General features: G+C 36.2%; 1 protein-coding gene across 1 annotated transcript; it reads right to left on the bottom strand.

Annotated features, from left to right (window-relative positions):
* Positions 1–13313: 13313 nt before the first annotated feature.
* LOC127084894 (glycine-rich protein 5) lies at positions 13314–14174 on the bottom strand. The gene has a single exon (XM_051025415.1). The coding sequence runs from the start codon at positions 13985–13987 to the stop codon at positions 13487–13489; it is 501 nt and encodes a 166-aa protein (XP_050881372.1). The 5' UTR covers positions 13988–14174; the 3' UTR covers positions 13314–13486.
* Positions 14175–14376: the final 202 nt, after the last annotated feature.

Here is a 14376-nt window from a genome sequence, read left to right as displayed (position 1 = left end):
GGTAAAAGTGTGTAGATTACGTGTAATGCTTCTATTCGAGAAATGTCAGAAAAGATATTTTGTTTCATGATGTAGGTGTATCTTCAAAAGACATATTCAAGAGAATCGAATAAGGGATTTATCAACCTAAGACGATGAAACCTAATGAGGAGCAAGATAACTATCATGAAAAGGACAAGAATGAAAGTCCAACAAAAAATGATGTTCATCAAATCAATAACCTTATTTGACTTTGCACATATTCCCTCTGTCTTTGTCAAGTGACCATAAGTCTCTTCGTCACTTGATGGGACTTGTCTTTGTTACTTTGGAGCTCAAGCTTCCCAACAAGTACAAGGCCTCAAGCTCAAGTCAAGGTATCATACATCGACCTCATCCCCATAGAGCATTCCTGAGGATTTGTTTCAACAACTTGTCAGACATTGACAAGGATTCCATGTCACGAGCCTTAAGCAATAGAGAATGGGTGAGAGAGAGCATTCCTATCCGCATTCTGAATATTTTGGGTACCAGAAAAATGACCTAGTTTCTCAAAGTGTCCACCTCTATTCAAGACTTTAGTGCAATTCAAGTCAATTCACTGTCAAGTCTGCAGCTAGCCCTATGGCTCATATCCCACTCTTTTGGTTTAAACACCACTTTTTCGTCTTTTTCGGTTTAAACATCGGCCTTTGGTTTAAACACCACTCTTTTGGTTTAAACACCACTCTTGCTTCTTTTCCAGTTTAAACACTGACATTTGGTTTAAACACCACTTCTTTGGTCTAAACACCGCCAATTTTGTAGCCTCTAGTTTAAACACCACAATCATTTTCCTTTGGTTTGAACACCGCTTTAGTTAGTTTCTAGTCTTTTCCAATTTAAACACCACCCTCAATCATATATTTCTTTCAGTCTTATTCCTCCGAATTGCGGAGCTCTGACTTCCTTATTTTAGTATGAGAATACGTAGACACGAGGATGCGAATCCTTGGCGAGCATTTGTCTTGCTCCCCCCCCCCCCTTTCTTTCTCTGGTTCTACGAACTACGAACTTCTTTGGTTTAAACACCACAATCATTTTCCTTTGGTTTAAACACTGCTTTAGTTAGTTTCTAGCCTTTTCCAATTTAAACACCACCCCCATTCATATATTTCTTTCAGTCTTAGTCCTCCGAACTGCAGAGCTCTGACTTCCTTATTGCAGTATGAGGATACGTAGGCACGAGGATGCGAATCCTTGGCGAGCATTTTTCTTGCTTTCCCCCTCCCCTTTCTTTCTTTGGTTCTACGAACTACAAAGCTCTGACTTTCTCATTTCACAATGAGAATACATAGGCATGAGGGCCCTAATCCCCATCGAGCACTCTTTTTCTAACCCATTTTTTTATTTTGCAGGTACACGAAGATAGTAACACCCATCCAAGCAAAGAGAAATCAAAAAGTTTCCCATGGAGTATCATGGATGTGAGGGGTGCTAATACCTTCTCCTTTCATAACTGACTTTCTTACCCATTTCTCTTTTCCCTTGGGTTTTATCGATATTTTCCCTTCCCTCTTTTGGGATAAATAAAGTTCGGTGGCGACTATGTTGTATCTTTGAGCATGCGCTATGTTCAGGTATATTTTTTCTAGCCTCACCGACCATGTTTCAAGACTTTAAGGAATACATGAAGATGTGGGAACAATTCCAGCAACATGGGGACATCTTTAACGCCTCATCCACGGGTTACATATTTTGACGTCACTTTGGCCCTTCCTACATGGAGGATTGGATATCTCAAGTACGTCCGCGCGAGCCCTAGGAAATCTCGGTTACTTGATCATATTAATGGATTATTTTACCAAATGGGTCGAAGTGGAAGCATTAACAAACATCACGATAGCTAATGTCCCGGTGTTTTTCAAACGGTACATCCTAGTTAGATTCAGGGTCCCCCTAAGCCTTTGTGATGGGTAGTGGAAAGCAATTCATATACAAGATATTGAAAAGTATATTGGAAGAATTTAAGATCAAGCAACACTACGCCTCGGTAGAGCACCCTCAATTTAATGGACAAGCAGAAGCAGCTAATTGAGTATTTCTTAGAGATCTGAAAAGAAGACTCAAAAAAGCCAATGGAAATTGGGACAATGAACATCTTCACATCTTGTGGACCTATCATACAACTCCTTAGTCAACCACCGGGGAAACTCCTTTCCTCCTTACTTATGGGGTTGAAGTCGAGATTCTAGTGGAAATTAAAGAGCTAAGTTGGGGATCTGCTCACCATTTGTTGATAAAAGAGAATGATCGAGAGATCAGAGAATAAATCGACCTCTTAGAAGAAAAGAGGATATCCCCATCTTTCACCAGCGTCGTTGTCAATCAGACCGCAACTTCTAGTTACAACCGACATTTCCAACCTGTGGAATTTTAGACAGGGGGCCTGCTACTATGAAGAGCCGACATCGGAGGTAGAAATTCTCAGGATGGAAAGCTGATAGGAAATTAGGAAGGACCGTAGAGAGTACAAGACAACATCAGGAAAGGAACCTACATCTTGGAAACTCTCACGGGAGAGGAGATACTAAGAACTTGTATTATTTCCATGTTAAAGTGGTACTATAATTAAAAGGAAATGTCCATTTCCTTGTAACATGTTGATATATTGAAAAATATAATGATATTTTTCTACCACCATGTTTCTTTCATTTGTTTTTTTTTCTTTCTTTATTCTTAGTAAATAGGAAGTGAGAAAGACTAAGTGCATCTCTGCATAGCTGGTGCACCCCCTCATAGGAACTAGCCACTCCAAGAGCATAAGCGGTGGAGCCCAAAGATGTTTATCTCGATTCAAGTTATAACTCAGGAGCCAAGAAGGGGATTCAAACCTTGGCCGAGGATGTTTCTCTGTGACACAAAGTAGCCACTCGAAGCAAACTACAAAGTTTATTACTAGATCTCGTTGGTCCCCACTAAGGTAACACGCATTATAAAGAAAACTCTATATAACATGGTCAAAGCTAAACATAATAAGTAAGACATTATGATAAATGTCCTTTAGTTTGCAAAACAAGGAGTAACAACAACTTACAATGAAGATCTTCTAAGAACAAATCTAAATGAGCCATGAAATGCTCGAACGTTAGGAACAAGGACCTTCAGTTGGTCCATAAAATTCTTTAAGGAAGTTTTCTCCATTACTTCTCATTAGAAAGATCCAGCAGTTGTTTATCCACACTAATTTGTTCCTTCAAGAAAGTCTTCAGGTCCCTAGAACGAGCATCTTTCTCTTCCTTAAGATATGTCCCAATTACCAGGACACTTGAGAACAAGGCCTCTAGCGCAAGTTCTGCTTCAAGAGAACCTTTCCTTTCCTCTTCAAGAAAGCCCTTGAGTTAAACTATCCGGACAACCAAGATCGCAGTAGACCCCATGTAAGTCCATCTTGTCCAAGGAGAAATTTGATCTAGGCGTTGGCGTAGCCCCGAGGAATCTCCTTGGAAACCAATAACCTTTGACTCGACAAGTCCGTAGTGACCCTTCAAATACTTAACCTTTTAAGAAGGAACATAGGTGGACATTATCTCCCTGTGGATAACAACGATTAAAGTCATGATGGAAGTCGCTTGCAACTGCTGAAAAGTTGACTCCACAAGAAAGCCTGAATTGCATGTTTTGGAGAGTTTGCGCGTAAGTGCATATTCTTCACCAGATACACATTCCTTTATCTCTATAGTAGTACGAGATATCCGACTATCCAACACGGGGCGTAGCGGGAGAGGAAGGTTCCCAACATTATCCAACAAGTGAATAGTATGAGTAGACCCAAAAAACCTCGATCCTCTAGCGAGACTTCCTCGGGCAAGCACCTTATCACAGTCTTTTTTAGCCCTGGCCAGAGCAGGAATATAATTGTTCTTCTTACTCTAACGTTCAAAGGGTGGTTGAGTAGACATATGGACTACCTCCACAGGTAGAGAATATCCAACCTCTCGTACATGCAGATCAACCGTAGTCGAGGGCATTTCTCTCTTCTCCCTTTTGATCTCATATGAAAGAAAAGGAAAAATTGACGGGGTAAGCGCGATCAATTCAACAAACAACCAAACAGAACAGAGGAAACTCAAATACTAAAGATATTCTTCCTCTTCTCGGCAGATTTCGTGCTCAACTTATCTCATATGTGGAAAGCAAAATCAAAGTCACCTTCATGGTTTTCTCCACAGCAGTAAGAGAATCATATGAAACATAGTAAGAACCAACCATCATTGCAAAGTGGACTTGGAACTAGAGTCATATAACTTTGACAATCTAACTGGTTGGTTCAGAGGAGGGAGATGGAACAACATAAAATTTCGCATGAGCGGTAGGGAAGATAGGGGTGGCCAAGAAATAGCCATGCTTGAATTTCTTCCAACTCTTTGTGTAAACATGAAAAGATCTTTTTTTCGGCCTGAAAGAAGTAAACTAATATGTGACTAGACCCTTTCCTTGAAGGAGGGTTAAAAAAAAGGTTGAAGAAGGTTCTTTAGGGTGGAACCTATTTTCCTTAGCATTCATACCAATATTGAAAATATCCCTAAATACACCAGGTTTACCCAAGAATAATTGCCTGCAACTATCGTAGCCATCAATTCCTCAAGTCAAACAAATTAAGTTTCTACATCATAAAATAAATCAATTTGATCAGTAACTCAAGAACATTGGCTAGAAGGATTTCTCTCAAGATAATGCATGAAGCAACCAATCTCATGCGATATTATCTTAGTTAAAACAATATCCAATTTGAATTCGGCACGAGCTAAGGAAGCGGCTCGGATGACGGAGAGAAAGACATCCCACAGGTGAGGAAGCAGTAAAAAATTCAAAATGTCGGAACAAGAGGACAAATGAATGAACCCACAAAGAATGAGTGAGTGTTGAATAGTAAATGAAGCAAAAAGAGACATTTGGTGTAAAACTGGCCTTTTATAAGGAAATAAATAGCAAATCAATAGTCCAAATTAAAAGTTGAAGAAGATCTAAGGGTAGAAAATCAACCGTCCAATCATGGTCATTACAGGATCAAATGTACTCAAGCACCCTAGGCAGGGGAATCCTTCCCTAACTTGTATCCCTAGAGTCACGCGCTCATAAGGAATGGTGAAACATCTCAATGATGGAAAACATTTAATTCGCCTATTCTCCACTACTTTTTTTAACGGATCCAAGACTCTCCCACTTTTCTTTAAGGGCGAACATCATTGTTAGAAACTGACCACGATTTTAAAGACTTCCCCGACTAATATTTTCCCAACATGCCTTGGGGGCAACTATCATAGGTCTGCCAAAGGCCCAAGGAAAAGGCCCAACCTAATGCAAGTCTGATCAAAAGAGCTCAACATATATACAACAACAACAACTACTATACAACAAAAGCAACTACAACACCATCGATTCAGGATCATTCACCATTGATACACACTAATTTTGATTCCACAACTGAACAATATACAACAAGAACAACTAGGTCTTATCCCACTAAGTGGGGTTGGTTAAATGGATCAACTTTCGGCATAATGTTATATCAACGACCATGCTTCTATCCAAATCATTAATCTCAAGATCTTTTTTGATAACTTCTCTTATAGTCTTTCTATGTCTCCCCCTTTCTCTAATTATTTTCCTTCTCCCCATCTGGTCTACCATACTTAAAATAAAATCTATCGGTCTTCTCTTTACATGCTCAAACCATCTAAGTCTATTTTCAATCATCTTCTCCACTATAGACACTACCCTGACACTCTTTTTAATATTTTCATTTATAATTTTATCATGTCGAGTCTTTCCATACATCTACCGCAACATCCTCATCTCTGCTGCACTTACTTTATTCTCGTGTTGATTCTCAACCGCCTAACACATTGTCTTGTACAAAATCGCATATTTTACCGCAATCTAACAAAACTTTCCCCTCAACTTAAACGTACATTCGCATCACATAAAATAGCAGGAGCCCTTCTCCATTTTAACCACTCTAATTGAATTCAATATATATATAATATTTATGTTTTTTTGACTTTTTTTTAATTATTTTCTTTTATAACTATTTACACCAAATAAATCCATCACATTCACTACGCCAAATAAGGGAAAAGAGGGCGCTTTTTTTGGCCTATAACAGCGCTTTAAAGCGCCCTCTAATCTGGCGCTGGCATAGGTAAAGACAGCGCTTTTTTTCCTGGTGAAAGCGCTCTCTAAAGTGGCTCTTTAAGCCCTTTAAGGGCCACTTTAGAGGGCGCTTTTTAAAGAAAGCGCCCTCTAAAGTGGAAACTTTTAAGGGTTTAGAGGGCGCTTTTACTGGAAAGCGCCCTCTAAAGTGGAAACCTTTAAGGGTTTAGAGGACGCTTTTACTGGAAAGCGCCCTCTAAAGTGGAAATTTAAAGGGTTTAGAGGGCGCTTATTTTGGAAAGCGCCCTCTAAAGTGGGTGGTTATTTAACATTTACATGCATCACAAGAGGTAACCAGAAGAAAATGGCATACAACTGCTTGTTATAATTCACAAGAGCAACTAAAGGTTCTTTTTATGCTTTTATAATATTAAAATACAAATACTGATATATGCTTATTGTTTATATGATCCTCTTGCTATTTGAAATGTCATGAACTGAAACCACTGCTACTCTAATTGAAATGTATAATAACCACTCTCTTTCATTTATTTGTTTATAATCAATCAATTACAACAAAAATGCAAGTATGCTGCTAGATTAGAAAATCACACTATTTTGGTATTTTTCATATTTAACAAGACCAAAGAGCACAAAAATGAATTGAGTTGATTCAGAAAAAAAAAATATGAATGTGAATACATGAGTGAACACTAGCTGAAGTGCTACTCGAAAGGAAACTTCATCTGAAAAACTGTTGTATTTCTTCAAGAGTTTTTCCCTTTGTCTCGGGGACCCAAATGGCAACAAATCCTGCTGTGAAAACGCACACTGCAGTATATATTGTGAAGGTTCCTGATAAAAACATAGGAAGCTTCTGGTTAGAAACAATAGATATTTATAGAAAATTAACATAGGCAATGCACACAAACCTCCCGAACTCCAATCCAAGAGCAAATTTGCTGTTAATGTAACCAACCAGGAAAAGAACCAATTGGCAAGTGTTGCAAAACTTCCAGCTAGGCCTTTGATGTTAATCGGAAGAATCTATTATGTAAAATATATTCAACACATCAACTATCACATTATATTACAACAAAGGTTTGTTCATATAGGGTTGTCATGCATATTATTATTGAAGAAAATTGTACCTCAGACATTATAATCCATGGCATTGCTCCTAATCCCAGAGAGAATGCAATAACCATGACCTGAAAGAAATTGAAAGTTTATAATAATGAAGTTAGGGAAACAAACAATAGAAACCATCATTTGTGTAATAAAGTTGTATTTACACACCACAACTCCAACCACCGATACGAGGCTCAATGTCGCATATAAATCAGAATCTGGTGATATATATTCCTGAGAGCAAATTCAACATAAAATATATTATCCATATAAAAAACCAAAAATATAAAGAAGAATTTACTGATATATAATCCTGTGAATCTGTGTTACAAATTTCTGAACATTTATGCATGAATGCATGTGTAATATCTAGTTAATGTATTATGTATATATAAAAATAAACAAAAAAAAATGTTCAAAAAATATAACAAACAAAAAAATTATTATTACCTTCAAGTAGAATGATATTGAAACAACCAAAAGACTCAAAGCCATTGCAGATGAAGAAACCTGCAATAGGAGATTTTGATTAATCTCTTATTACCCTCCAAACAAATAGTAATGTGAATGCAAAAATTATCGAAAAAGCTCAGACTCACAATAAGTAAAAGCCGGCGACCAGATTTGTCTGCTAACCACAAAGTTAAAATCGTAGCAAGAACCTAGATATTGCTGCCTCCTTTTTCTACATCGAGAAACAAATGGAACAGTTGGTGAAATTTAACCCATAATGCCTAGTCTCCATTACTAGCATTGCAACACAATAATTATTGTTGAGAATACTCAATAAATGTATGAACCAAGAAAAATGAAACCAAAAATGAAAAATAGCGAACGTCAGAAGAGAAACCAAGTAATATGAAGATTAGAAAAATACCTATGGTGTCAAAATCGAACAGCTAACAACGAATTAATAGAAGGAGGAAACGTCGTAGATCTAACAGAGGTGGAAGGAGAACGCCTTAGAAGTAGCGAAAATCGTAGCAGTGAGAACCCTAACGTGAAAAAGAACGAAAATAATAGAGAGTGAAATAACAAAACGCGCAGTATGTTATAATTTTAATGTTTACTAAAGGGGACCTTAGAGGGCGCTTGTGGAAAAAAAGCGCCCTCTAAAGGGGGCCTAAGAGGGCGCTTATGAAAGCGCTCTCTAAGGCTTTCCAAAAGCGCTTTATAAACTGGAAATGCACGTGGACTTATAGAACGCTTTTTTAAAAGCGCCCTGTATTGTTGTCCCTCTATCTCCTCCTTATTTTTTTGCTTCACCTTAGAGGACGCTTTATTACAAAAGCGCCCTCTAAAGCGCGCTGTCTATTCCAGTTGTTCGCTCCTTATTTTTTCGCTTCACTTTAGAGTGCGCTTTTGTAATAAAGCGCCCTCTAAGGTGCGCTGTCTATTCCAGTTTTTGGCGTAGTGATTTCAGATAATTATGGTTAGTTGCTTGGTTGGTAAAAAATTGAAGAATGAATTATTTTTTTTCTGTAGTGGGTGGATTGCTGGGTGTTTGGTTATTTGGCCGACTAGATATAATATTTTGTTATAAGGAATGAAGAACATATTGGAAATGTCAAATTTCAAACTTGGGAATGATGATTAGTTAAGATCAAAAGTAATTTTGATTTTCTATTGGTAGATTGAGATGCTAATCCGAGCCTGTGTTTAACTTGTTGATTTTGTTTTCTGTTTTGTTGTATTGTGCGTTTTGTTTTTGTAACATGTTGGAATACCCCTTTTTCTTACTGTTTTAATGAATTTCATATTGGCTTATAATAAAAATAATGGTTGGCTAGGAAAGTAAGAAAAGAAACTACTACTAATGAAGTAATGGTTGTGTAGGAAGAGACCTATTCAATATTTTCGGTGCTAAGTTAATGAATCTATGAATCATATTCTATTTCATCAATTTATTCTTAGCATTTATGATGGTTAGGTAATGTTGAAGTAGTGTAATAAATTATTTTCATCTATATGGTTTCAAATCAATACTTTCACATTTGTGGCTCACTTATTCTGGCTATTTGCATCAATATAGTTTCACATTAATGCTTTCACATTTGCGGCTCTGTCATTCTATCCAGCGGCGGATGGACTTAAACATCTATTGGAGTACTTTTTATAAAAGTTACTCCTTCAAATTCATAAAAAAATCTTTTATTTAAACAATAGACAATTTTTATGAAAATAATTAGATATGTTAATTTTAATTATAAAATTAATATCATTTATTAGAATATTCTGATTTAAAAAATAATTGAATAAAGTAAAAATTAATAAATTATAGTGTATTGAGGAGAACTTAGAAGATCTTTTAACAAAAGGATTAGCTAAAGAGAAAGTCAAAAGCACATTTAAGAAGATGAGACTATTGCAACTAGATAAATGAGTCAGTCACTCACTCATAATGGATAATAATAAATTATTAAGTGATATGAAAATCAACATGTTATTAACCATTCTATTTGAAGCGATTATAAGTTGAAGCTATAGAAACTTTAATGAGATTTATATTTTATGAGGAGTGGAATACCTATCTATATGATTATTTTGATAGACTTACCTTTATGAATGTAAAATTAGGTTCGCTTTCTATGAAATCTCATGCATAGATACCTATCACATTCACTAAACTATGATAAACATGCATGACCATTATATCACATAATTTTTAAGAATACACCCTAAGAAAAATTATACGTGAGTCTGATGTATGTTTGGAATAGAATTCAAGATCATGGTCACTCTTGTTAAATTTACTGATGTATGTTTGAAATAGAATTCAAGATCATGGTCACTCTTGTTAAATTTACACATTACTTTCTATGTTAGGGTTCAAGTCAATCAAGAACTTTACTGATGTTACTTCTAAAATCATTTTAAATTTAAGTAAGGGGGTTATTGGAACATTTTCCAAGAATGTGTTAAATCACAAGTGTGACAAGTGAATTGAAAACTCATTGAGTTCCATATTGAACAATTTTCACATATTTTAAATGTTTATCTAAGGGAGGTAGTCTCCTTGGGATGTGCCTTTAGGGATGTATCATTCTTGCCAATGGAAGGAGCGATATCAATAAATAATACCACAAACTTTCCTTCCATCAATCTAGTTTGGGTCGAGCACATGCATGGGTTGGGCGTGTTACTTGGTATTAACTTTTATATTTGACTTAATACACATATGATTGCTGAACAATCAACTTTGACTAAGGACACATATGTGACCGTGAAACATTCAACTTTGATTTAACAACACATGATATTGTTTAACATTAAAGATAATTGTCTTCTCTTAGAAACTTCTTCTAGACAAGTTCCATTCTAAAGTGAATTTTGCTAAGGGTGGGGTTCTTCTGGGTGATGTAGGGGTGTCTTATGGGCTTTGTAGGAGTAGTTCATAGTCGACTTATCATTTATTTGTCACTTGTGATATTGTCTTGCCTCTATAATATATGATATTTAGGTGATTGGGTTGATTTTATGTGATTAATAGCAATATACCTACATCTTTTGAGTCTTTTAGTTTCTTAGGGGTTTCAGATAAAAAAAAAGGGGTATTTTGATGGTCTGACATTATGTGGTATGAGTTATCTGAAAGTGTCATAATGATATGGTTTTTAAGGTAAAGCTATGAAAGTGGATGACCTGAAGGCCATGAGCATCACTTTGGTCTGAAAAAAGTTCTGGGAATATCTTTAATTACTCTTTCTCTTATTCTGTTTGGTTGGAGAACCCTACCCTCGTTATGGGCTAATAATAGCTTTGAGTGTCTATGATCTTCTTCGGATGGAATGTTTTTCCTTTCCTCTTATTGTAGAAGCTCCGTTGGAATAAAATTATTCATATCCCTTAAGCTTTGATGATAACAAAGTACTTAAAGAACAATAGGATGTACTAACATATGTTCAAATTTGCAGGATCATAAGCTACCATAGTTTTGACTCTGAAAGAACATATGAAGAGAAGCTAAAGACTCAGAGTTTCTGAAGATTGAGAATCTAATGACTCAGACTCTGAAGACCAATTTAAGGGAACTTGACTTCTGAAAAGCTCAGACTCTAAAGTAAATCTACTTTGTCAGAACCAGACTTTGAAGAAGGTCAACTAGGGCTTGGTAGCGCAAGGCTCAAGAACTGTTGACTTGTATCCTTATGTCTGCTCCAAAAACTCAATAGAAGTAACATTATATAACAACTTCCAACGTATATTTTGGAAAAGCTTCTCTGCAAAGACCTCATGTCCAAGTTATCTTCCAAATTATCTTTTTACCTATATAAAATAAGATGAATATTTGAAGGAAAATAACAACACATTACATAACAACTTTGAGCTTACGTGAACAAAGTAGTTTCTTTGTACAAGTCCTTAAGATTTCTTATCTTTGTATATCTTAGAAGTCTTAAGTATTAAGAGTCTTTGGGTGTGTTGTATCACTTTTTCACCTCTGAGTATATCTCAATTGTAGTTGTTATCTATTCTTCTAAACTGACTGTTTATAGTCTAGGAAGTCTCTTGCTAGTTTGGTTGATCGGTTGAAGTCTTTTGCCTGTGTGCTTGAGTAGAAGTCTCTTTTGAATGTGATTGAGCAATTTGAAGTCTCTTGGTAGTTTGCTTGAGCAAGTTGTAATCTGTTTGATTATAGTGAAAGTCTTTTGAAGTACAAGAGGACTGGACTACTATTAGTTTGTGGAAGGAACCAGAATAACTTTGTGTGTCATTCTTTATTTCTGATTTACTTATGAATCTTTAAACTCCGCTGCTATCTCTAAGATCAGATTATGAACTTGTTCAGATTATGAAGTTTCTTTACAGAAATTGAAATAGTTATCTATACATAATTCAACCCTCTTCCCCTCTTGTTTATTTTTCTCGCCTTCAAGATCCTGCTCAGATATTTGGGTTTCCTTGTTGTTGGGCTCTATATGTGAGTTTCCGATTTGTTTTCTTTGTTGTTCTGTTTTGTATTGGTGGTTGTACTTTTGCGGGTGGTTGTGCTTTTTTTGCCTCTCGTTTTTCAGAGCTTTTCTTCTTTTGGAGTAGTTTTTATCTAACCTTTATCGGGCATATCTTGTGCTAGGCTAAGGTGTGATCATGGTCTCTTATATTTGGTTGTATTATCTTATTTATTTATTGAGATTAATTGTTATGCACTGTCAGTATAAAAAGTTTTACACTGTCAATGCATCACAATCATCCGTTTGTATTACTTTTTAAGTGGTTAAAATAAAAGTCAAACATTTTAAATAAATCAATGGTTATAATTAACTGACAGTGTAAAAAATCTTTACACTGTCGGTGTATATCAATTAAATTCTTGTTTAATATATATTTTTTCATTAATTTTTTTTCCCAAATTCAATCCCACCAGTTTTCATTTGACTTTCCATTTCTATTATTCTATTAGGATCAAATGTTCTGAGTGGTTTGTTCTTTGGACGAAGCTGAATTGTTTAGAAATAAAAAATACCCACGCCAAAATTTCTTAGTCTTCCGCTTCACTCTTTTTATGCTCTTTGAGTTTATAGAACTCCCTCTTAGTTTTCTACTTGTTGACATTTCTAAGCATTTCTTTGTTGCCTTCAAAAATACTTTTATTTAGAGAAAAGTTGCATAAAAAGAAATCTTTAAGTAGATTAGCCGATTTTAAAAATAAAAAAAACTTCTCTTCATAGGAGAAACTATTACAAGTGGTCTTAATACCATATTTGAGAGGGCATTCTTGAATGTTCGAACAGTACATTAAGATATCATAGAGTGCAATGGAATATTTTTTTCTAAAAACTGTGATTGATAGTGTATTTGAACAACTTTAGACAATAGCACACAATATCTTAATGAGAAGGACCTGATACATGACTCAACTAATAATCTCTTTGTTAAAGTAGGTCTAGAAAAGTAGAATTAAAGTAGGTCTAGATTTGGTTTGATATTCTGTTGTGTGCTCCTTGTGAATATTACGTGATACTGCTATTTTCTCAGATTAGACGGTCAATGTTGAGAAACTGATGGACAATATAAAAGAAACTCTAGATTGAAATAGTAGCAAACTATAGTAGCTGTAAACACAAGGATAATATAATAAACAATTGACTTATTTCCACTTTGATGAATAATTTAGAAACACGAGAAGGAAACGAATATGCTTGAAGCAAATTACAGATGAAAATACGTGAAACACATAAAGACACATGCTATTAATACCAAAAGCATGCAAAATGACAATCATTAATATTCTTCTTTATATTCATGGAAATCCACCTCCAACTCCTCCGCCAGCTCCACCACCAAATCCTCCTCCGGATCCCGCACCACCAAGTCCACCTCCACTACCACCACCGCCTCCAAATCCTCCTCCACCACCTCCTCCGAGTCCACTACCAGCACCAGCACCACCTCCAAATCCTGATCCTCCTCCAAACCCTGATCCTCCGCCAACACCACCTCCTCCACCGAATCCACCGCCGCCACCACCACCGAAACCACCTCCACCTCCAAGTCCACCGCCAGAACCACCGCCAGCACCAAATCCGCCTCCTGAACCACCACCTAACCCTCCTCCACTACCACCACCACCACCAAAACCACCACCTCCTCCTGCGCCAGCACCTCCGCCGAACCCTGGACGATGATAGAAATTCTTCTCATCCCTTAAACCATTATCACTCCCAAGCTTCCTTGCATCAATGCTACTACAAACAAGAGCACCAAGAAGCACAAAAAGAAAAGCCCTAGAACTTGAAGCCATCTTGTGCTTTTGGCTAGAAACTTAAAAAACTTGAAGTTATTTTGTGTGGAGAAAGAGAAGTGAAGCTAGGGTTTATATAGCAAATGCCAAAGGCAAGGTTTAAGCAAAAATAATAATTAAGAACTTTGGAATCATTATGAGAACGCTTTAAATTAAGGACAACTTCTTAACCATGCAATAACGCGTTGGATACATAAATGTTTTCAACTGTTTCCGTTTGAAAAAGAGAGGATATAGTTTCTAACTGTTAATGTCTTGTAAGGTCCCACACTTTGCTTATCTTGCCATTGTCAGAAAAAGGAAATTATTCACGTTGCTTGGAGTAACCTTTTGATCTATTTATGTACGGGCTTTTACACATTACTTAGATACAAGTCTATATCTCACAA

The sequence above is a fragment of the Lathyrus oleraceus genome, chromosome 5 (genome assembly GCF_024323335.1).
Source record: "Lathyrus oleraceus cultivar Zhongwan6 chromosome 5, CAAS_Psat_ZW6_1.0, whole genome shotgun sequence".
Classification (NCBI taxonomy): Eukaryota; Viridiplantae; Streptophyta; class Magnoliopsida; order Fabales; family Fabaceae; genus Lathyrus; species Lathyrus oleraceus.
This window is presented reverse-complemented; position numbering and strand designations above follow the sequence as displayed.

What these genes read in the sequence shown, in the direction of transcription:
- LOC127084894 (XM_051025415.1), bottom strand. Translation starts at nt 13,987, where the DNA reads ATGGCTTCAAGTTCTAGGGCTTTTCTTTTTGTGCTTCTTGGTGCTCTT.